This window comes from Sebastes fasciatus, chromosome 1 (genome assembly GCF_043250625.1).
Source record: "Sebastes fasciatus isolate fSebFas1 chromosome 1, fSebFas1.pri, whole genome shotgun sequence".
Lineage (NCBI taxonomy): Eukaryota > Metazoa > Chordata > Actinopteri > Perciformes > Sebastidae > Sebastes > Sebastes fasciatus.
This window is the reverse complement of record NC_133795.1, coordinates 590,515-616,270: the sequence shown is the minus strand read 5'-3', so window position 1 is coordinate 616,270 and position 25,756 is coordinate 590,515. Positions and strand designations below refer to the sequence as shown.

Below are 25,756 nucleotides of genomic sequence, written 5' to 3'. Positions count from 1 at the left end.
AGTTCTAGCACCGCCTATTTGCACTCAGACACTCAGATGAAGTTAGTTGTGCCACTTGATGGTGTAACCAGGCCTTCAGAGTGTCAGAGTGATATTAGAAATGTTATGTTGGTGAGGGAGAAGAGACTGAATCTGTGTCAACGTCATAGACGTCGGGCTGCGGTGAGACAAAGACAAAGCCTGACTTACTGTATAGAGGGATAAACAAGAATAAATATTCACTTTAAGTAATGCTGTGGTGCTCCCAGAGCTGTTAAAATGAAATGAGGAAAAAGAAGGAGCTGGAAATGAATTGATAAATGTGAAAATGGACGGTTGTTATTCTGCCGGCTCCGGAGTCAATCAAAGGCAATAAGTCAATAAAAGTTGTGAGTGTTGAAGCTGGAAGCTTCCTCCTCTGGGACAGCTACCCTGCTTAGTCTTAATCTCCTGACAAAGTAAATCATTAATGCTGAATTATTAAGTGGAACAGACACAATGGCAGCACGCACACACTCCCTCCGATCGGTTTGGGTGCTACCTTAAAGCCTCGTCCTTCACACATGACAGCCAATCTTTTGTTACTGTTCTGGTGCAAACCTCCCACTGAATGCATGCTTTGACTTTATATTCTGTGTTTTCACTTCAGTAAGAATGAATTCACCAAATCAATTGTTTACTGGTGCTTTGTGCTCTTTCTGCATAAGTTCTGAACATTGTCCCTGAATTACTGACGGAGTCCCACAAAGTGCTCGACCAGGAGTGAGAGTGGTAACGGCTCGTAGCTGATCATTGATTAATCATTGACAGCTTAGAGAATACAAAACACATTTTCCTTCATGAAAGCTTTTTTAAAACAATTTGTGTGCATTTTCTGCAGAACAAGTTCAGTAAATGTAAAGTGATTGAATCATAAATGAAATAATAATAAAAAAGAAAAATACAAATACTGTCACTGAGAACTGTTCCTGCTCTTTCTCCACCTTCAAACATTGAAATAAATGAATAAACACAACTTCACAACTAAATCTGACATCTTGAAACAACAGGTAATCGGTGCAGTGATGCTGTTGTAATGCGGTCAAAGCTGTGTGTTCACAGAGCGGGTTAGAACACATGGAACTATCCATTTAATAACCAACATTAAAGGGACTGTTTGTAACTTTTTAAGCGTATAAATGTAGCGGGTCGGGACACATGAGCGCTCGCGTGTGGCCGGAGCCTCGTCTCCTCTGCCTGCTCGCCTTCACTTACGTACTCGCTCCACCTCTAGACGTGAACGCGCGCTCACTCCACACTGCAGAAGAGTTAGTTTAGCTCTGAGAATATCTAGTGAATGTTCAGTGGACGTTTGTGCAGAAATAACTGCTGCAGCTCCTCCAGACCAACAGAGGTTTCCCGTGTCTTGTGAAGTGACGGGGCTCCGCAGAGAGAAACGTTATCGTCTTGTTACCGACCGGGTGCCGGTGTCTCCCTGTTCACTCCGGCTGCGGGCGGAGTGAACAGGGAGACTCGCTGCAGAGCCCCGCTGCCTCAGCCTGCGCTGAGGCAGGAAAAGCCAACACTAGGATCAGCATTGATTCATGGAGAGACCTTGGTCTGGTCAGCTAACATTACTGCCAAGCAGCTGAAATATAGAGTGATATTGTGCTTTTAGCTGACGTGTGTCTCCTCACTGTGTTGAGTGATGCTCCTTCATGTCTATTTAGAGCGAGCAGGCGCGAGCCCGACGCTGACTTTAGTTGAATTTACGGCCACAGGTGTCGCTGCTAACAAGCATTTCTGAAAGTTACAAATAGTCCCTTTAACCACAGTTACTCAGAGAACACGCAGTGCAACTCAATCTAAATTCAACATGAGTCCATCTCCAGAAAACAAGCTGATGTCACAAGGTCAAATCATGACAACTTTGTCAATAAATCTACTATTTAATTGGTCATGAACTGATCATTGATGCATTTTTTCTTACATCACTGACACATAATATCTCATGACCTTATTACATGTTATTTATCAATAATACGATGATGTAATATCCTTTTCCATCTTTTAGCACCGATGTTGGTTGTTGTAGACGTAGCCTCACATTCCCACACAACAGATGTGGTGAAAACAGGAATAAATGTGTGTTGGGTCTGTTGGCAGCGTGGCCCAGATATGGATCGTACCAGGTCTCCCAGATATGGATCGTACCAGGTCTCCCTGATATGGATCGTACCAGGTCTCCCTGATATGGGGTCATGAGAGGGGATTCCAATAGAAAGGAGCTTCCCGGTAGAGGAAATCAATTATTAAACTCCCACCTCTCCACGCAGGTTATTTTTAGCCCTCTGAATCACAATAGATAGATGTGGAGCAAAGTGATGTATTCTTTCTGTAAAGGAACGGGAGATGAATGGACCGAGCTCATGCATCCTGACAACACAAGCAGTACGTCATATGAAGTATTGTCACTGAGATGTTTTGTTGTTTGAATGCCAGATTTAGCTGGGAGTTATACGTATTATTACGTTGAAGACGTTAACCTTTAAAAACAGATCACAGATATATAGTTTCATTTAAAAACAGACTCAAACAGCTGCTCGCTGTAGTTTTTAGCAGACAAACAGGAGGAACTAGTACATTTGTTGGGGACTATTTTCAGCCGTGGATTAATCCACATTTGGTGCTGTAGTGAGTATTTATGGCAGCAGGACGGAGCGTGTGGGATTGAGTCTAAATAGAGGAAATAGTTGACAATATGACATGATTAATAAAGAAAGTTTTGCTAACTAATTTCCAGTGATTGATTTTATTTTATTACACGGCAGTGTTAAATATTCGATTCTGATTGGTCCATCACAGCGTTCTGCGGTCTGTAATTTCTCTATAACAGACCGTTGCTACGTATAACAGACCGTTGCTATGTATAACAGATCGTTGCTATGTATAACAGACCGTTGCTACGTATAACAGACCGTTGCTACGTATAACAGACCGTTGCTACGTATAACAGACCGTTGCTATGTATAACAGACCGTTGCTATGTATAACAGATCGTTGCTATGTATAACAGACCGTTGCTATTTATAACAGACCGTTGCTATGTATAACAGATCGTTGCTATGTATAACAGATCGTTGCTACGTATAACAGACCGTTGCTACGTATAACAGACCGTTGCTATGTATAACAGATCGTTGCTATGTATAACAGACCGCTGCTACGTATAACAGACCGTTGCTATGTATAACAGATCGTTGCTATGTATAACAGATCGTTGCTATGTATAACAGACCGTTGCTACGTATAACAGACCGTTGCTATGTATAACAGACCGTTGCTATGTATAACAGATCGTTGCTATGTATAACAGACCGTTGCTACGTATAACAGACCGTTGCTATGTATAACAGACCGTTGCTATGTATAACAGACCGTTGCTATTTATAACAGACCATTGCTACGTATAACAGACCGTTGCTACGTATAACAGACCGTTGCTATTTATAACACACCGTTGCTACGTATAACAGACCGTTGCTATTTATAACAGACTGTTGCTATGTATAACAGATCGTTGCTATGTATAACAGATCGTTGCTACGTATAACAGACCGTTGCTACGTATAACAGACCGTTGCTATGTATAACAGATCGTTGCTATGTATAACAGACCGCTGCTACGTATAACAGACCGTTGCTATGTATAACAGATCGTTGCTATGTATAACAGATCGTTGCTATGTATAACAGATCGTTGCTATGTATAACAGACCGTTGCTACGTATAACAGACCGTTGCTATGTATAACAGACCGTTGCTATGTATAACAGATCGTTGCTATGTATAACAGACCGTTGCTACGTATAACAGACCGTTGCTACGTATAACAGACCGTTGCTATGTATAACAGACCGTTGCTATTTATAACAGACCGTTGCTACATATAACAGATCGTTGCTATGTATAACAGACTGTTGCTACGTATAACAGATCGTTGCTATGTATAACAGACCGTTGCTACGTATAACAGACCGTTGCTACGTATAACAGACCGTTGCTATTTATAACACACCGTTGCTACGTATAACAGACCGTTGCTATTTATAACAGACTGTTGCTACGTATAACAGACCGTTGCTACGTATAACAGACCGTTGCTACGTATAACAGACCGTTGCTATTTATTAACAGACTGTTGCTACGTATAACAGACCGTTGCTACGTATAACAGACCGTTGCTATTTATAACAGACTGTTGCTACGTATAACAGACCGTTGCTACGTATAACAGACCGTTGCTACGTATAACAGACCGTTGCTATTTATAACAGACCGTTGCTATTTATAACAGACTGTTGCTACGTATAACAGACCGTTGCTACGTATAACAGACCGTTGCTACATATAACAGACCGTTGCTATTTATTAACAGACTGTTGCTACGTATAACAGACCGTTGCTACGTATAACAGACCGTTGCTATTTATTAACAGACCGTTGCTACGTATAACAGACCGTTGCTATGTATTAACAGACTGTTTCTACGTATAACAGACCGTTGCTACGTATAACAGACCGTTGCTACGTATAACAGACCGTTGCTACGTATAACAGACCGTTGCTATGTATTAACAGACTGTTGCTACGTATAACAGACTGTTGCTACGTATAACAGACCGTTGCTATGAATCGCAGACCGTTGCTATGGGTGCAGCTCTGATGTCGGACTCTGGAGGACAGTAAGTTCTTCAGTCAGTAGCCGTGTAATAAGCGGGATAATGTACAGCTGTCGGGTCGTTGTTGTGAAAGAATCCCCTTCAGGGCGATGAGAGGCTGGGCAGCATCGCCCTGTTTATCGGCTCGCTGTACATTATCCCTTTCTTATCCTTTATTCAACCAGGTGAAATCCATTGAGATTAAGGCTGCTTTCCCATCAGGGACCCGGGCCCGGATCCGAGTCCACTTGAAAAGGTGGTCTGGAGTACGGATCATGTGGACTTGGGTACGGTTCTCATCAGGTGTGAAAGCCAATCGTACCGAAACACGGAAGTGGACCACTATTTAACACGAGTAATGTTAGCAGTCAGCGAGTAGTTGTGAAAGGGCGGGCTTTATTCAACGCTGCCGGTCTCCTCCGATATCTGTAGACATAAAACTGTTTCACATCTACAGTATGTCTGTATCTGCTGCAGCACCGATCTCGTCCTCTGAGCTGCATGGCCGTGGAGGATACAGCAGGAAGGCCGGCGAGAGCTTCCTTCAAATATAGACAATAGTAGACGACTCTACACGACTCTACAACGTGTAGAGTCGTGTAGAGTCGTGTAGAGTCGCCTACTTTCACATCAAACTCGGTGAAATCAGAGTTTATTTCGACCGAACCAGAGTTGGTGATTTGTTGGAAAGACTAACGACGATGTGTTGGTGAGTTTGATTTAATTTCTGTCCAGTTTGAATGAAGTGTTTTACGATGCTCCGCCACTAGAACAGCTGATCTCAACATACTTACTTTATAGTTGTACTCTTCTGCATTTCAGAGGGAAGTATTGTACTCTTTACTGCTCTACATGTTTGAGAGATATAGTTACTAGTGACTTTCTTCTAGCCTGGTAGCGGCAAAAACAAGAACATTTAGTGGACATCCATTGACGGTGAGGAGTTTCCCTGAACGATAACATCACATTATTTGTGAGCACCAGAGAGAGTAAGCTGCCTCAGACGTTGGACCTGTAATAGTGAGCTTATCACAGACCCACCGGACCGGACCGGACCACTGCAGAGCCAAACAAATACTTCCAGAACATAAACCTAGCCATGAGTGCCAGTAGCCTAATCCCATCACACTGAGAGCACAGGTGTTGCAATCATTGGTTATTGTAGAACAATGTAATTAAGGCTGTTCTACATTTAGTTTCTGCACCCTAAAGGAGCGAACCAGACCTGAACTTAACACACCGTGCAGGGGTGTGTAATGAGGTTTTTATATGTACACTGCACTCGGCCGTTTCCAGGCCTGGACTGTGAACAAGAGAGAACTACAATGTGAATATGTGAATCACATCATGGCCACCTTCACATTTCAATTCACAGCTTTTTAAATAAACCCTGAAGCCCGCCAATGTAACGCAAACAATATAGTGAGAAATACAACAAATACAACAGGAAGTAATCTGTGCTTCCAATACTCATACTACCAGACCACTAAGTATGCCAGAAAAAGATCTAATACGTCCCAATCAGGGTCTGAAATGAGCACCCGCCGCCCGCCAAATGAGGGTAAAGTGTTGACAGTGGCGGGTGAAATCATCAGGACATCCGTCACGTTGGCAGGCAGAGAAAACACTAGAGATGGAACAGAGAACAGTAGTTGTCCTCTTTCTTGACATCTCATGTCTCCGTGACCATCGATTCCTCTTATTGATGCTTTCCCACAGTTACGCTGCACAATGACGCAGACGCACGCTGCATCATGTTTCAGTTTGTTTGACCGGAGACACGGCGGAGAGAAAAAAAAGCTCTCAACAGCGTGGCGCTACTAAACCTGAGGGGACGCACCCTATTTCTACCTGATAAAGAGACACTGAACAACAAACCTGTTCACATCAGCAGGAGAGTTAGTAACGTTAGCTGTTAGCAGCCGTTAGCAGCTCAGTCCTGACTGGATAAATAACGGAGATACTAACGTTAACGGAGGTGCCATTGAGTTATTGTTATGAGACGTTCAGGGTCGGCTCAGGAAAAATGACTTCTGGGTGAAGGTAAATGACGTTATCATGATGTGTTCAAATGTAATCTGGTAAAATTTAGTTTTTGGTGAGAAACTTGAATAAATCTTCATAATAACTTACCAAGAATTTTTTAATCAAAGCAAATATTTAAATATTCATAATCACTTGAATTGTGTGTTTTTATGCGAACAACCACTATAGATGACAATAACAAAGTACAGTACAGTGTACACTACCCTCCCTCCACGGTGTAATTCAAACACTGTAATTTACCGTGTATATAATGTTTTTATGTTAAATATATGGAACATTGAATGACATCACATCTAAAATGTTATTCCTCCATTTAGCGCAGAGATTTCAAAAGTAGACTGTAGGACGTACTAAAAGTAAAAAGTGTGTGATGTGGAACACAGAATGTGATTTCTGTAACGCTGTCCATTGTCTCGAAACATTTCAAATGTCATTAAAAGCTAATGAGTCTCTGTAATGAAGCAATTAAAATGTGTCCTGCCATTAGTGTCCTCTCTCAGATCAAGTCAGTTTCATTTATAAAACCCAATATCACTAATCACACATCTGCCTCAGGGTGCTTTACAATCTGTAGAGGATACAGGACACCCTCTGACCTCCGACCTCCGACCCTCACTGCAGATCAGGACACCCTCTGACCTCCGACCCTCACTGCAGATCAGGACACCCTCTGACCTCCGACCTCCGACCCTCACTGCAGATCAGGACACCCCGTGACCTCCGACCCTCACTGCAGATCAGGACACCCTCTGACCTCCGACCTCCGACCCTCACTGCAGATCAGGACACCCCGTGACCTCCGACCCTCACTGCAGATCAGGACACCCTCTGACCTCCGACCTCCGACCCTCACTGCAGATCAGGACACCCGTGACCTCCGACCCTCACTGCAGATCAGGACACCCTCTGACCTCCGACCCTCACTGCAGATCAGGACACCCTCTGACCTCCGACCTCCGACCCTCACTGCAGATCAGGACACCCCGTGACCTCCGACCCTCACTGCAGATCAGGACACCCTCTGACCTCCGACCTCCGACCCTCACTGCAGATCAGGACACCCTCTGACCTCCGACCTCCGACCCTCACTGCAGATCAGGACACCCTCTGACCTCCGACCCTCACTGCAGATCAGGACACCCTCTGACCTCCGACCTCCGACCCTCACTGCAGATCAGGACACCCCGTGACCTCCGACCCTCACTGCAGATCAGGACACACTCCCTAATGTTAGAAACCTCAGGAGGAGCAGCTGAGGACGGATCCGTCTCCCTGGACGGACAGACGGGAAATGGAACATATTTAAAGATACTGTGTTTATGATTAGTGCATCATTTTGTTTCTAGTTAATTATGATTACATATTGTGTGACATAATCATCTCAACTCGAGGTCCACTAGCTCTTTTTGTTTCAGAGCGTTCTCTTGGTCTTCATAAAGACATCATACAAGATTTCATTTAGTGTTAAACTTTGACTTGGTTTAGTGTTTCTTATAGTCAGCCTGGTCTCCCATACAGTGAAACTTCATACAGTCAATTACACTTCAAGGGAAACGTATTTTCTCCCACTATATTTGTTTTTGACGTATCACAAATACAAATATTTCAAACTCGGGCTGTCAAAGTTATCGCGATAATAATGCGTTAACACAAATTTGTTTTAACACCAATACTTTCTTTAACGCAACTTATTGCTTGATTTTTAGGTCGTAGCGGTTCAGTTCTAAAGCTAGAGTGAAGATACAGGTATCATAGTAAACTATAGAACCTGATGAATCCATCAGTACCAACCAGGTCAGACTAGCTGGTCATGAAGGAGTTAAATAACGCTCCGAACTGACACTAAATGTTGGAGAGGAAAAACTGTCATGTCCATGTCCAAAGGTGTCCCTTGACCTCTGACCTCCAGATGTGTGAATGTAAATGGGTTCTATGGGTACCCACGAGTCTCCCCTTTACAGACATGCCCACTTTATGATCATCACATGCAGTTTGGGGCAAGTCATAGTCAAGTCAGCACACTGACACACTGACAGCTGTTGTTGCCTGTTGGGCTGCAGTTTGACATGTTATGATTGGAGCATATTGTTTTATGCTAAATGCAGTACCTGTGAGGGTTTCTGGATCAATATCTGTTATTGATTTGTGTTGTTCATTGATTTACAATAATAAATATATACATACATTTACATAAAGCAGCATATTTGTCCACTCCCATGTTGATAAGAGGATTAAATACTTTAAAGTTCATTTAGAACAGATAAAACGTGTGTGATTAATATGTGATTAATCACGATGAACTACAGACAACCATGCGATTACTTACTTACTTAGAGGTTATTGCGTCGGGTGACACATACTGTAGGGCGAGGACTAAGGATCTCCACTCATCTCTGTTGTTTGCTTCCTTATCAACGCTGTTCCAGCTGCATCCTCTCGTCTCCATCTCTCCTTCCATGGTTCTCCTCCAGCTTGTTTTGGGCCTCCCTCTTTAGCGTTTTCCTGCTGGTGTCCAACGCGATGCCACTTTTGTCACGTCATCAGATGGTTTCCTTAATACACGTCCTAGCCATCTCCATCTTCTTCTTATCAATACTGTTACCATGTCCAAGCAGCCTGTCGTTTTGTGTACTTCCTGGTTTGTAATCTTCCTAGACCAGAATATCCTCCTGATCTCTCTGAGGGGGGTGTCGTGTGTATCGTCTGATCTCGGAAGCTAATCATACGATTAATCACCATTTAAAGATTTGAGTGGATTGACAGCCCTAGTTTCTAATCCTAATCTGTGGAAGTCTGCTTACCGAGGAGGTCGGGGTGGATGGATGGGTCAAACTACATGACTTTGCCCCAGGAGACCGCCGGTTCCTCTTTGGAACTAGAAGTCAACGTTGTCCGTAACAAACGTACTTATTTTCAGCCCAGATCCCGATGTTTTACTGAACCTAGATCAGTAGTTTAGTTGTCTAAACAGAACCAAGTAGCTTTGTTGCATTGTTGTTTTGTTTGACTTTACATGTTAACCACGTGTTTCAAACTGTGACCGTAATCTGTGAGAAGATGTGTTTCCCTTGAACTGTACATGAGAAAGCAGCTTAGCTGTATGGGAGCGTAGGAGACATGACGGATGTTAAGAAGCTCTCATTACAGCGTTGGCTGACACTCACGTAACGGTAATGTGATTCCAGCGCACTAATCACCACCACGATGACTGAATGAATCAGCTTAAATGATCTTATTGCACAGGGTGTAATGCTCTTACTGACGACTTTAGTATGAGTTTAGTATGAGTGGATGTGTCGGCATGAAGAGGAGGAAATCCACGTGTTGTTTTTTTAATAAACCAGAATCTCAGGAGTGTCTGGTACAAAGGATGCTCCCCCTAAATCCCTAACGCAGATTCTGGTGCAGCTCAAATGTGTGGATCTCAATTCACTGAAGAGTTTGACATTGTGTGATCTGAATCCTACCGCGGGGGTTGCACAAAGACATCTGAAGGAAGGGAAGGAAACGGCGACATATGAAGGTGACTTCCACCGTATGAAAACATAAACTGTTTTCATTGTTCACCTTCATTCTGTTGAGAAGCCCTCCGGCTCCCCGTCCTCCCGCCTGCCATGGAAATCAAGGTCATTAGATTTTCTCATTTGGCCATCGCTCACAGGCTTACCCTACTGGGTGGTAATTTCATTTGATCCCACCCAAACTCGGCATAGAGCTCAATCTGACATGGCAGGAGAAGGAGATTTAGAGACTGAAGACTAGTGTTACTGTGAGTGTGTGTGTGTGTGGGGTGTGTGTGTGTGGAGTGAGTGCTTTAAAAGGCAGAGCGCTGCGTTTGGCACTTTTGGGTGAGCTGCAGAGCCACGGTTGGTGGTATATGTAGCTGTTGGCTCTTTTACATTCCCTCTCAATTCCATTATTTCCATTAGTTCCCGGCTTTCACTTTCCTCTTCAAAGCCCTATAACCTGACACTCGGCGTACGCCGAGCCGAGAAACAGAATGAACTCCAGGAAGCAGCGGGCAATCCAAGTGACTTCAGTGGGTGCTGCGGTTATATTCACTTTCCAAAAATAACTCTAACATCATTTTATTCCCTCTCAAGTGGCACAACTACAGAAAGAGGTGGCGTGTGCAGGGTGACTCTTGCATCCCCACCTGTTCTTGATGCAAGGTGTGTCGGTCAGTTCGTCACACAGTTGTCAGTCCGTCACGCTGCAACCTTGTGTTGGTCTCTTTTCTGACCATGCAGAACCCTCAACTGTCCATCACAGAGCTGCAGGAGGGAGGAGGGAGGAGGGAGGAGCCGGCCTCCTACGAGGTTTACAAACTACACATTTAGGAGGAAACTGCTGCTGATTGACAACATTCAGATTATTATTATTATTATTATTATTATTATTAATATTATAACATCTTTATTATTAGGGCTGTCAATTGATTACAATATTGAATTGCGATTAATTGCATGATTGTCCGTAGTCAATCCGTTAAGTCAACTAAAGTCAGCGTCCTGTTGCTGGCGCTTGTGCTCGCTCTACATAGACATGAAGGAGCATCACTCAACACAGTGAGGAGACACACGTCAGCTAAAAGCACAATATCACTCTATATTTCAGCTGCTTGGCAGTAATGTTAGCTGACCAGACCAAGGTCTCTCCATGAATCAATGCTGATCCTAGTGTTGGCTTTTCCCGCCTCAGCCTCCCGACCGCGGCCGGAGGGAACGGGGGAGACGATAACGTTTCTCTCTGCGGAGCCCCGTCACTTCACAAGACACGGGAAACCTCTGTTGGTCTGGAGGAGCTGCAGCAGTTATTTCTGCACAAACGTCCACTGAACATTCACTAGATATTCTCAGAGCTAAACTAACTCTTCTGCAGTGTGGAGTGAGCAGCATGCACGTGAGAGGTGGAGAGAGAGAGAGAGAAGGAGCGTGGTGTGTGAGTGAAGGCAGCAGAGGAGCAGAGGAGCAGAGGAGCAGAGACTCCGGTCCTGGAGACCAAAGCTACGGTCTCCCCCGCGTCCTCCGACCGCGGCCAACACTGTTTAACAGCTTCACTAGATACAACCAAGAGGTTTTGGTGCTTCACTGGAGTTTGTGTTGGAGTCTGAGTCTGAACAGCGTAGACACATGCGAGACCATGAGACACCGACCAGCAATGAGTTATACCTGGAACAAGTTACTAACAGTCCCTTTAAATACTTGACAAATCTCCCTTTAAGGTTCATTTAGAACAGATAAATAATGTGTGATTAATCAGGATTAAATATTATAACCGATTGACAGCATTATATTTTTTCCCATCATATTTGCTCAAAGTTACTTCAGCTTTAACCCTGTGGCGTGAAATGACTCGCAACAAGCTTAAAATGCATATCATGTGCTATTCCTAAGCCTTCCCATGAGATCATCATCATGAATATGGAGAACAAAGTAAAACCTAATATTTGAAACAGGCCGTTGTAAAAGACATAAACAAACTGTCCTCCAACGTTCCCTCTTTACAAACTCTGGTTTCACTGTGAAATGCAAACATCGCTGTAGAGAGAATGAAAGGGACTCAGTAACTGGAGAAGTTCTGTGAACTATTTTCCAGTCATATTGTTTTAGCTTTGCTTTCACCCGCGGCTAACAGGGGAGCAGCCGGTCCACGGGGCTTCAGCACAAACACGACGATGTGGAGGCTTTGTCTTCTTCCAGCCTGCTCTCTAGAGGAACACTACTGAGATGATGTACAGTACATCTTCAGCAGCTAGCTGAGTACAGTACTCCTCCGAGTCAATAAAGAACTCTTTATATGCTTTCAATCTACTTCAGGCAGCCTTGGAGCTGCTGTAGGAGTGAGCGTGTTAATTACTGCCGACGTGTTTCTGTAACTGTAACTGAAGAGGAGAAGGATCAGAGAACAGGTGGAGAGCTTGCAGCAGGTTTCAGCTCAGTGTCGTCCTCCATCCTCTTCAGAGAGAGTCTGACAGCAGACGAGGAGGGCAGAGGCAGAGATGAAGAGTACATGATGTCTGTGTAATGGTATTCGACACACGAGTGGATTTCCTTTTGTCAAACATGAACAGAATCCTTTTCAAAGACGACGGGACTTCAGAGGAAGTCCTTCAGGAGAGAGTAGCCTTAAGAAAGAGGAAGAAGCAGGAAGTCTTCAATCTGCACGTTGATCCCAGAGTTCATCTCATAGCGATGCTGCTGCTCCACATCCATACATTCATTATTATCCCTCCTGCTTATCACCATATCACCACATCACCATATCACCACATCACCACATCACCATACCACCACATCACCATACCACCACATCACCATATCACCACATCACCACACCACCACATCACCACATCACCACATCACCATACCACCACATCACCATACCACCACATCACCATATCACCATATCACCACCTCACCACATCACCACACCACCACATCACCACATCACCACATCACCATACCACCACATTACCATATCACCATATCACCACATCACCACATCACCACATCACCACATCACCATACCACCACATCACCATACCACCACATCACCATATCACCATATCACCACCTCACCACATCACCACACCACCACATCACCACATCACCACATCACCATACCACCACATTACCATATCACCATATCACCACATCACCACATCACCATACCACCACATCACCATACCACCACATCACCATATCACCACATCACCACACCACCACATCACCACATCACCATACCACCACATCACCATACCACCACATCACCATATCACCATATCACCACCTCACCACATCACCACACCACCACATCACCACATCACCACATCACCATACCACCACATTACCATATCACCATATCACCACCTCACCACATCACCACATCACCACATCACCATACCACCACATCACCATACCACCACATCACCATATCACCATATCACCACCTCACCACATCACCACACCACCACATCACCACATCACCACATCACCATACCACCACATTACCATATCACCATATCACCACCTCACCACATCACCACATCACCATGCACCATATCACCACATCACCACATCACCATATCACCACATCACCAGATCACCATATCACCAGATCACCATATCACCATACCACCACATCACCACATCACCATGCATCATATCACCATGCACCATATCACCACATCACCACAGCACCACATCACCACATCACCACAGCACCACACCACCACATCACCACATCACCACATCACCATCTCACCACATCACCACAGCACCACATCACATCACCACCATATCACCACATCACCACACCACCACATCACCACACCACCACATCACCAGATCACCACATCACCACATCACCACATCACCAGATCACCAGATCACCACATCACCACACCACCACATCACCATACCACCACATCACCATATCACCATATCACCACCTCACCACATCACCACATCACCATATCACCATATCACCACATCACCATACCACCACATTACCATATCACCATATCACCACCTCACCACATCACCATATCACCATGCACCGTATCACCACATCACCACATCACCATATCACCATGCACCACATCACCATACCACCACATTACCATATCACCATATCACCACCTCACCACATCACCATATCACCATGCACCGTATCACCACATCACCACATCACCATATCACCATGCACCACATCACCAGATAACCATATCACCAGATCACCATATCACCATATCACCATGCATCATATCACCATGCACCATATCACCACATCACCACCTCACCATCTCACCACATCACCACATCACCACCTCACCATCTCACCACATCACCACATCACCACAGCACCACATCACCATCTCACCACATCACCACAGCACCACATCACCACATCACCACAGCACCACATCACCATCTCACCACATCACCACAGCACCACATCACCACATCACCACCATATCACCACACCACCACATCACCATATCACCACACCACCACATCACCACATCACCACCATATCGCCACATCACCACATCACCAGATCACCACATCACCACATCACCACCATATCGCCATATCGCCACACCACCACACCACCACACCACCAGATCACCACATCACCACATCACCACATCTAATCCTTTAACCTGCACACAAGATCTTTATCTTTGTATTCCCAGAAGAGCTGTCCGTCATCTGTGTTGCTCCTCAAATAAAATACACCGGGGAGGTTATTCCTCTTTTCCTTTAAAGGACCAGTGTGTAACCATTAGGTTAGGGGGATCTATTGGCAGAAATGGAATATAATATTAATAGGTATGTTTTCTTTAGTGTATAACCACACGGAAATAAGAATTGTTGTGTTTGTTACCTTAGAATGAGCTGATTATATCTACATACGTAACGGGTCCTCTTCACGGCTCCACCACGTTCCTACAGTAGCCCAGAACAGACAAACCAAACTGTTAACTTTTCCTGCTTGGGCCGGAGTCGATAACGTTACTTGCTAGCAACCGCCATAAAACGCCACAACCGCCACAAAGGCCACAACCGCCACAAAGGCCACAACCGCCACAACCGCCACAACCGCCACAACCGCCACAAAGGCCACAACCGCCACAACCGCCACAAAGGCCACAAAGGCCACAACCGCCACAACCGCCACAACTGCCACAAACACAACGATGGAGGAGAAATGAATCCTCATGGACCGGCGGGGTCGTCTTCTCTCCCTATATGCTTCAGCCTTCCTTCATCCAGAGCCAGAACTCTACCGAACTCTACCGGGTGCCGAGATCTTTACTTCTGTAGATATTCCGTATCATAGCAACCAGACACAACCAAAGCGTCTCAGCTGAAGAAAATCGTTGCCCTTCTGTGTTCTGCATTTAACAATAAACAAGTATTAATTAGTATCTTTCTTCTTTAAAAAGCAACAGTATGCCTAAATATAGTCTAACGATAAAGCTTATAGCACTAAAATCAGGATTAATGAAGTCATTTACAAAGAAAGGTTGCAATAAGACCTCATATCGTGCTGTTGAGTCAGTCATTGTCACTGCAGGGCGAAATTCCTTCACAGCGACAGCCTTATTACCCGCCGCTCTCTCTCTCTCTCTGGCTTCACCACTCACTTCCCACGTACACTCTACACGCTGGCTCTGCTCCAGATGACCTACTCTACTTTCACAACAACCGGCTCTAGAGAGGGACAATCACGTCTTTGCGTCGGCCACCGTAGCTCTCCAACAAGCTTGGCACATGAGAGACACTTCAGCCGGTTGTAATCTGCAACCTCACCGCTAGATACCAGCAGATCCTCCACACCGGACCTTTAAGACTGTCCTCTCTGTTGTTCGGCTGCACCGCAGAGGGCCAGCAGATCCTCCACACCGGACCTTTAAGACTGTCCTCTCTGTTGTTCGGCTGCATCGCAGAGGGCCAGCAGCCCTACAAACGGAAAGTCTGTCACTGACTCACTGACTCAGTGATGAAGGTACACGATTGGTCGGCCGAGTGTTGGAGATTCCTCATTGGCCGTTGCTCTTTCAAAATGAAAAGGCGGGAACAGTCCTTTATGCAAATGATCCCGTCCAGCACGACAAAGCTTGGACCGAGCTGTGAAACCAGGTGATCTAGTTCCAAAGTGAAACCAGATTCAGCAGTGACATCATCGCCTGCTTCTCTCTTAAAAGGTTTCCAGAAGTAGATTTTGGTGGATTGTTTAGACGGAATAACAGGAAGTTTACAAGCAGAAAACCAGGAACCAATCAGGTGCATTCAACAATAGGCTACGTCACCGTTTGAACAGCCAGTTGAGCAGAGCAGCGTCCTCTAGTGTCCTCACCGGACCTGGTGGACATGTAGCGCTGGATTTAACATCAGAGACACGACCGCTGACTATTAGAGGAACTACTGAACCACAAACTCACAGACGGACCGACACGGTGCAGACAGACACTCTGTCTGGACCGAGGCTTGTTTCTTCAATGCTGTACTCTGTTGCATGATGTAGTTCGGAGACAGCAGTGTGTAATAATCTAAAGTCTGCTGTTTGGTTGTGTTTGTTATATTGCAGGTACAACGTGGATACCAGGAGCTCCAACCTTTCCAAACATGTAAGCAGCCTCTGACAAACCCTGTTGATATGAGTCAAAAAGTCCTGTATGAATAATACTGTTAGCCGAATCATTCAAATGTAGTATAGAAAGAAATGAAGCTTTACAGGTTTTCTTAATGTCCAGTTAGTTGGTTAAAAAACTACATTTTTACCTTCAATCATGCTGATCAAATATATCGTAATATATATAGCTGTATGATTTTACTTGTTTCAGTTCCATTTTTCAACTCCATTATTTGAGCCCATAGTTAATAATGGATCTCTTCTCCTCCTCACGGAACGTCTCCTCTCTTCCTCTCCACGTTTCCAGTTTTATGTTTGTATTTTTATGATCAACTTGAGATGTTTTCATTGTGTCTTTTCAGCTGTTCCTCTAACTTGTGTCCTCCCTTTCTTACTGCCTCCCCGCCTGGATGAGCAGAAGGTAAGCTGACATCACGTCCTATTCTTTCATTTCATTTCTCCGTGTTACCTGCTGAACGTTTCCTGAATGCTGCGTTCCAGACAACTCCTCGGAGGTCAGAATATTCAGTTCCGACCTCCGAGTGTTCCGGGTGCCCGACGTCAAACGGAAACAGAAAACATGGCTGACCGTAACAGTACGCCCAGCTGAAGTCTCAGCAGAGCAGCGTCCACATTTATTACCTTTTCTCTAAGAACTTTTGGTCGGAGAAGAAAACCTTCAGCGATTGGCTACCAGCTCCCTAATAACATGACATACATTTCAGTTTTTACTATATGAGAGTTAAGGATGCACCGATACCGATACCAGTATCGGGTATCAGGTCCGATACAGTGCTCATGTACTCGCAAAACGGCACCGATACCACTTTACGGTGGTGCATCCGACCCCACTTGGCCGGGATCCCACCTCAGCTGGCGCACACCGGCCCTCACTTTCATTGCGCCACAGGGTTTTGCTGTCACCCTCTGACTCACATGCGTTAGAATCCTTGGTCCGTGTTTCAAGACGGGTCGGGTGGGTTGGTGACATCGCCGCAGACCCCTGGCGCCTTTTATGTGGGCTGAGCTGTTGGCACCACGCGGTTGGGGACGCTGAGGACACTGAGGACACTGAGGACAGTTCGCCCCGGTCGACAGTCGCACCGGGAGCAGGGGATCCTTTGTCCACGGTGCGGCGAGGTCCGGGCGGGGAGCGCTGTAAAGCTGCGAGCCAGCTTCGCCCCGAGCCTTTCCAAGCCGACCTAGAGCCGGTGGCGGCGCACCGCCTCGTATGCGGGACTCCCCAGCCTGCCGTGTGTCGCTCACACCCTCCAGCTGGCTGTTAACGAGGGTCTTTTGGCTCAGAGAAGTACTCGTATCGGTACTCGGTATCGGAGAGTACCCAAATGTAAGTACTCGTACTCGGTCTGATATAAAGTGGTATCGGTGCATCCCTAATGATAGTATGTTTTATTTTGAATAAATACAGGCTAATATATACTTGACTTTGCCTTTTAGTTGATGATTTTACAGTGTGAGCTTTCATTGTTGTGTGACGTCAGACAGATGCTTCTTCATGAATCCATCTACCTGGAGGTCAGGAGCCACTCCCACTTTGAGCGGCGTTCCATTGTAGCGTTTCTAGGAGGAGGTTGAGTTGTATGGAACGCAGCATTAGCATTGTGTTAAACCAACCCTGTCTCCTACAAAATGAATAACTAATCATTTATTATTAACATAGAAATCGTTAAATGGGCAAGCTCCAACTCATCTCTCTGGCCCTGTTCAGACCTGGTATTAACCTGCGTCCTCAGTGATCCCATCACAAGTGGACAGCTCTCATTACAGGTGTGAACACACTCAAGACGCATTGAGATCGGGTCTTTCAGACCACATTAAGGACCTCCTACTCATCTAATGTCCAGCTGGGATCAGCGCGCCCCTCAGGTGAACAGACAGGCAGACACGGGCGCTTGTCGTCATGGAAATGGCCTCTGTGCTCTACTGGATCCTGTCGGTACATCTGTATTTTATTAAAAGAGATCTTATTTATAGGCTACATATCTACAGACTATCAGACTGGGAACAGGAAGGTCATTATTATCATCCTGTCAGAGATGTGTTGCTGGTTTTAATCCGCTGCTTTGTGCGGAGCTGACACCGCATCCTAATACCAGGTCTGAACAGACGTACTCACAGCCGTCCACTAGTGATCCGATCACTGAGGACGCATCCTAATACCAGGTCTGAACAGACGTACTCACAGCCGTCCACTAGTGATCCGATCACTGAGGACGCATCCTAATACCAGGTCTGAACAGACGTACTCAGAGCCGTCCACTAGTGATCCGATCACTGAGGACGCATGTTAATACCAGGTCTGAACAGACGTACTCACAGCTGTCCACTAGTGATCCGATCACTGAGGATGCATGTTAATACCAGGTCTGAACAGACGTACTCAGAGCCGTCCACTAGTGATCCGATCACTGAGGACGCATCCTAATACCAGGTCTGAACAGACGTACTCACAGCCGTCCACTAGTGATCCGATCACTGAGGACGCATCCTAATACCAGGTCTGAACAGACGTACTCAGAGCCGTCCACTAGTGATCCGATCACTGAGGACGCATCCTAATACCAGGTCTGAACAGACGTACTCAGAGCCGTCCACTAGTGATCCGATCACTGAGGACGCATCCTAATACCAGGTCTGAACAGACGTATTCACAGCCGTCCACTAGTGATCCGATCACTGAGGACGCATCCTAATACCAGGTCTGAACAGACGTACTCAGAGCCGTCCACTAGTGATCCGATCACTGAGGACGCATGTTAATACCAGGTCTGAACAGACGTACTCAGAGCCGTCCACTAGTGATCCGATCACTGAGGACGCATCCTAATACCAGGTCTGAACAGACGTACTCACAGCCGTCCACTAGTGATCCGATCACTGAGGACGCATGTTAATACCAGGTCTGAACAGACGTACTCAGAGCCGTCCACTAGTGATCCGATCACTGAGGACGCATCCTAATACCAGGTCTGAACAGACGTACTCAGAGCCGTCCACTAGTGATCCGATCACTGAGGACGCATCCTAATACCAGGTCTGAACAGACGTACTCACAGCCGTCCACTAGTGATCCGATCACTGAGGACGCATCCTAATACCAGGTCTGAACAGACGTACTCAGAGCCGTCCACTAGTGATCCGATCACTGAGGACGCATCCTAATACCAGGTCTGAACAGACGTACTCAGAGCCGTCCACTAGTGATCCGATCACTGAGGACGCATGTTAATACCAGGTCTGAACAGACGTACTCAGAGCCGTCCACTAGTGATCCGATCACTGAGGACGCATCCTAATACCAGGTCTGAACAGACGTACTCACAGCCGTCCACTAGTGATCCGATCACTGAGGACGCATCCTAATACCAGGTCTGAACAGACGTACTCAGAGCCGTCCACTAGTGATCCGATCACTGAGGACGCATCCTAATACCAGGTCTGAACAGACGTACTCACAGCCGTCCACTAGTGATCCGATCACTGAGGACGCATCCTAATACCAGGTCTGAACAGACGTACTCAGAGCCGTCCACTAGTGATCCGATCACTGAGGACGCATGTTAATACCAGGTCTGAACAGACGTACTCACAGCCGTCCACTAGTGATCCGATCACTGAGGACGCATGTTAATACCAGGTCTGAACAGACGTACTCAGAGCCGTCCACTAGTGATCCGATCACTGAGGACGCATCCTAATACCAGGTCTGAACAGACGTACTCACAGCCGTCCACTAGTGATCCGATCACTGAGGACGCATCCTAATACCAGGTCTGAACAGACGTACTCACAGCCGTCCACTAGTGATCCGATCACTGAGGACGCATCCTAATACCAGGTCTGAACAGACGTACTCAGAGCCGTCCACTAGTGATCCGATCACTGAGGACGCATCCTAATACCAGGTCTGAACAGACGTACTCACAGCCGTCCACTAGTGATCCGATCACTGAGGACGCATCCTAATACCAGGTCTGAACAGACGTACTCAGAGCCGTCCACTAGTGATCCGATCACTGAGGACGCATCCTAATACCAGGTCTGAACAGACGTACTCACAGCCGTCCACTAGTGATCCGATCACTGAGGACGCATCCTAATACCAGGTCTGAACAGACGTACTCAGAGCCGTCCACTAGTGATCCGATCACTGAGGACGCATGTTAATACCAGGTCTGAACAGACGTACTCACAGCCGTCCACTAGTGATCCGATCACTGAGGACGCATGTTAATACCAGGTCTGAACAGACGTACTCAGAGCCGTCCACTAGTGATCCGATCACTGAGGACGCATCCTAATACCAGGTCTGAACAGACGTACTCACAGCCGTCCACTAGTGATCCGATCACTGAGGACGCATCCTAATACCAGGTCTGAACAGACGTACTCACAGCCGTCCACTAGTGATCCGATCACTGAGGACGCATCCTAATACCAGGTCTGAACAGACGTACTCACAGCCGTCCACTAGTGATCCGATCACTGAGGACGCATCCTAATACCAGGTCTGAACAGACGTACTCAGAGCCGTCCACTAGTGATCCGATCACTGAGGACGCATCCTAATACCAGGTCTGAACAGACGTACTCACAGCCGTCCACTAGTGATCCGATCACTGAGGACGCATCCTAATACCAGGTCTGAACAGACGTACTCAGAGCCGTCCACTAGCGATCCGATCACTGAGGACGCATGTTAATACCAGGTCTGAACAGACGTACTCACAGCCGTCCACTAGTGATCCGATCACTGAGGACGCATGTTAATACCAGGTCTGAACAGACGTACTCACAGCCGTCCACTAGTGATCCGATCACTGAGGACGCATCCTAATACCAGGTCTGAACAGACGTACTCAGAGCCGTCCACTAGTGATCCGATCACTGAGGACGCATCCTAATACCAGGTCTGAACAGACGTACTCACAGCCGTCCACTAGTGATCCGATCACTGAGGACGCATCCTAATACCAGGTCTGAACAGACGTACTCAGAGCCGTCCACTAGCGATCCGATCACTGAGGACGCATGTTAATACCAGGTCTGAACAGACGTACTCACAGCCGTCCACTAGTGATCCGATCACTGAGGACGCATCCTAATACCAGGTCTGAACAGACGTACTCACAGCCGTCCACTAGTGATCCGATCACTGAGGACGCATCCTAATACCAGGTCTGAACAGACGTACTCACAGCCGTCCACTAGTGATCCGATCACTGAGGACGCATCCTAATACCAGGTCTGAACAGACGTACTCAGAGCCGTCCACTAGCGATCCGATCACTGAGGACGCATGTTAATACCAGGTCTGAACAGACGTACTCACAGCCGTCCACTAGTGATCCGATCACTGAGGACGCATGTTAATACCAGGTCTGAACAGACGTACTCACAGCCGTCCACTAGTGATCCGATCACTGAGGACGCATCCTAATACCAGGTCTGAACAGACGTACTCAGAGCCGTCCACTAGTGATCCGATCACTGAGGACGCATCCTAATACCAGGTCTGAACAGACGTACTCAGAGCCGTCCACTAGTGATCCGATCACTGAGGACGCATCCTAATACCAGGTCTGAACAGACGTACTCAGAGCCGTCCACTAGTGATCCGATCACTGAGGACGCATCCTAATACCAGGTCTGAACAGACGTACTCAGAGCCGTCCACTAGTGATCCGATCACTGAGGACGCATGTTAATACCAGGTCTGAACAGACGTACTCAGAGCCGTCCACTAGTGATCCGATCACTGAGGACGCATGTTAATACCAGGTCTGAACAGACGTACTCAGAGCCGTCCACTAGTGATCCGATCACTGAGGACGCATGTTAATACCAGGTCTGAACAGACGTACTCACAGCCGTCCACTAGTGATCCGATCACTGAGGACGCATCCTAATACCAGGTCTGAACAGGAACAGGGCATTAGATCAGATCCACCGAGCAGTTGCTTCTGACTGTCCCGAGGTCCAAGTTAAAGCTGTGGAAGGCTCTGCCTCCACATGTTGGGCCGTCCCCCTCTCCGCCTGTTATTAAATCAAACTGTAAAAATCAAAGAGCTGCCTTTTTTAATCCTTTTTCCGTTCCTATTGGTCTTAACGCTTTTATTAATTCAATGTCCTGTTATTTGGATTAGAATATGACCTTCCCGTACAACTAAACTGAATCTCAATTACATTTTGAGGTTAACGTATTTTCATCCAGATTACGGTCGCAGTTTTAACAGTTTAAACAGTTTAAACAGTTTAAACAGTTTTAACAGTTTAAACAGTTTGAAACAGTTTAAACAGTTTAAACAGTTTGAAACAGTTTAAACTGTTTAAACTGTTTAAACAGTTTAAACAGTTTAAACAGTTTAAACAGTTTGAAACCACAGACTGTCTATAAAGATGGACGACGCGTCTCCCTCCTCCCACTGTCCAGAAGGGAAGTGAACACATCCCGGCTACAAGAGCTGCCATCTTGAGACTCTGCAGTATGTTGTGTCTCTGCCAGCCTTCACCCAATGACCCGTGGCCTCTAGTTGGGCGGTCTTTGTGCAGTACTAACTGTGCTGGTCTCCTCTCCTCTGTGAAGGACTTCCTGGGTCAGATGTTCTGTACGTTGGGGGAGATCCTCGGTTCGACTGGCAGCCGGCTGGAGAGGACGCTCTCGTGAGTACAGCATGCACACAACGTGACCACATCACAGAATCACCCAGGCTCATCTGGGAAGTTCGTGCAGGACGTTGATATTAACAAATACAATTAAAACACATCGTCTAATGTCGTCCTCAGAATGTAGAAACCACAGGTCACTTGGTGCTGTTGTAGATTCATTCATTCATCACAGAATTAGTCTCAACATTGCTGATGTTTGGTATTAAAGTCATATGGTTGAATCCATGTTTGAACCATAAAGGACACGTGAATCTAGTGACATGATTGAACATTAGAATCACAGATACCGTCACATCACGCCGCCTCCCATTCACTTCAACGTGAGCCTGTAGGACCGACAGACTCAAGGACTCAGCCGGTAGAAGCAGCGGTATGTGTGGTATGTGTGTTTGAGATGGAACAGTGAGTCTTCACTTTCTTTAGTACGATACAACACATGGCTCTCGTCCTCTGTGATCACTCTGCTCAACACGTATTCATCGGAACAGCCGGTTGAAATGCTTTTTCTCTCGGGGAGTGTGGGTCGAATGTGTTGAATAGAACGTTAATGTGATCGTACAGTCAAGAGGCTACAGTATATATATATATATATACATACAGTATATACAGTATATACGACACTCAGAGCATTAATACAGCTATTGTTATACCTGTATAGAGGATTCATGTCTGCGACTCCTCTGCTTCTATAGAAGTCCGAGTCTACTTCTCTCTGATTTATGACCTCAGTAAACATTGTAAACATGAGTTTATGTTTCAAGTCTTCTTCATACAGCATGATGTTCATTTAGTGACTGATGGTCCCATTGAGAGTCAGATAGACCATAAAGCAGGGGAGGCTTTAGGGCGGGGCTACGTCAGTCTGGTAGTGATCACAATGAGATGCTGGTTGGGGAGCTGGTGTGGAAGTCATACGGCTACCTCCACTTCACCTCCACTTCACCTCCACTTCACCTCCTCTTCACCTCCTCTGACACTCAGGAGGTCAGAAGGCTCTGGACCCTCCAGCTGCTTCACAGACAATTCAAGTGTCCTTGAGCGTCCTTCAACTGGAGACCCTCATCGGCCAGTACTGGAAAGCTGTGGTTATACTGGGAAGCTGTGGTTATACTGGGAAGATGTGGTTATACTGGGAAGCTGTGGTTATACTGGGATACTGTGGTTATACTGGGAAGCTGGAGTATATACAGCATGAACCATCCTGGAGATATTAAAGGTTAGAAATGACTCTGCCACTCAAGCGGTTGCATGTTGCTGCAACACCTGAAACTCCAGCAATAATACAGAAAATGTGATCCAATGGTGATGAAACTCTGAGTGTCACCTGTCTGCTTCTGATGGATCCGTTGGCGTCTCCTCGGCTGCTGACAGCAGGTCTGACGAAGTGACAGCTCCTCTTCCCTCCTCGCAGCGAGCAGAGCAGCGAGCGGAGCAGCGAGCGGAGCAGCGAGCGGTGTGCGTTTGCCTCGGGCTGACAACGTGACACGAGATGAAGCTGCATCGCCGAGCTTCTTGTTGATGTGTTCGGGGAGCCTGGAGGGCTTTCACATGTTGGCTCTATAATTAGACGGTCATTGTGTGACTGCTGAGCAGCCACATGTGTGCGTGTTTGAAGCATGCTGATATTGTTTTTGAGGGACAGGTAGACCCAACCAACACACTCCCAACACCCTAAAACCAACCTCTGAACCGCTGCAGCCTCCTGTTGACGGGTTATTGGAGCTCCGGCTTTAAACCAGACGGGTAGATTTGGTCAAATAAAGGGGTTAACAATACGTTGTTACAACGATCCGATCCGATGCGATGCGATGCGATGCGAGACGATTCGATACGATACGATACGATACGATTCGATACGATACGAGACGAGACGATTCGATACGATTCGATACGATACGATACGATACGATACGATACGATACGATACGAGACGACTCGATATGAGACGAGACGATTCGATACGATACGAGACGATTCGATACGATACGATTCGATACGATACGAGACGATACGATACGATACGATACGATTCGATACGATACGAGACGAGACGATTCGATACGATTCGATACGATACGATACGATACGATACGATACGATACGATACGAGACGACTCGATAAGAGACGATTCGATTCGATTCGATTCGATTCGATTCGATTCGATACGAGACGAGACGATTCGATACGATACGATTCG

The 25,756-nt window shown here is 46.3% G+C and overlaps 1 protein-coding gene across 1 annotated transcript in view; it reads left to right on the top strand.

Moving 5' to 3' along the window:
- The window catches only part of LOC141766857 (copine-8-like), a 101,536-nt gene extending 76,214 nt beyond the window's left edge, over nt 1–25,322 (top strand). Inside the window, exons 5-6 of the mRNA XM_074634060.1 lie at nt 16,824–16,863; nt 23,473–25,322. Of these exons, the coding sequence (XP_074490161.1) occupies nt 16,824–16,863; nt 23,473–23,556 (124 nt within the window). The 3' untranslated portion in view covers nt 23,557–25,322. The remainder of the gene's footprint in view (nt 1–16,823; nt 16,864–23,472) is intronic.
- Nucleotides 25,323–25,756: the final 434 nt, after the last annotated feature.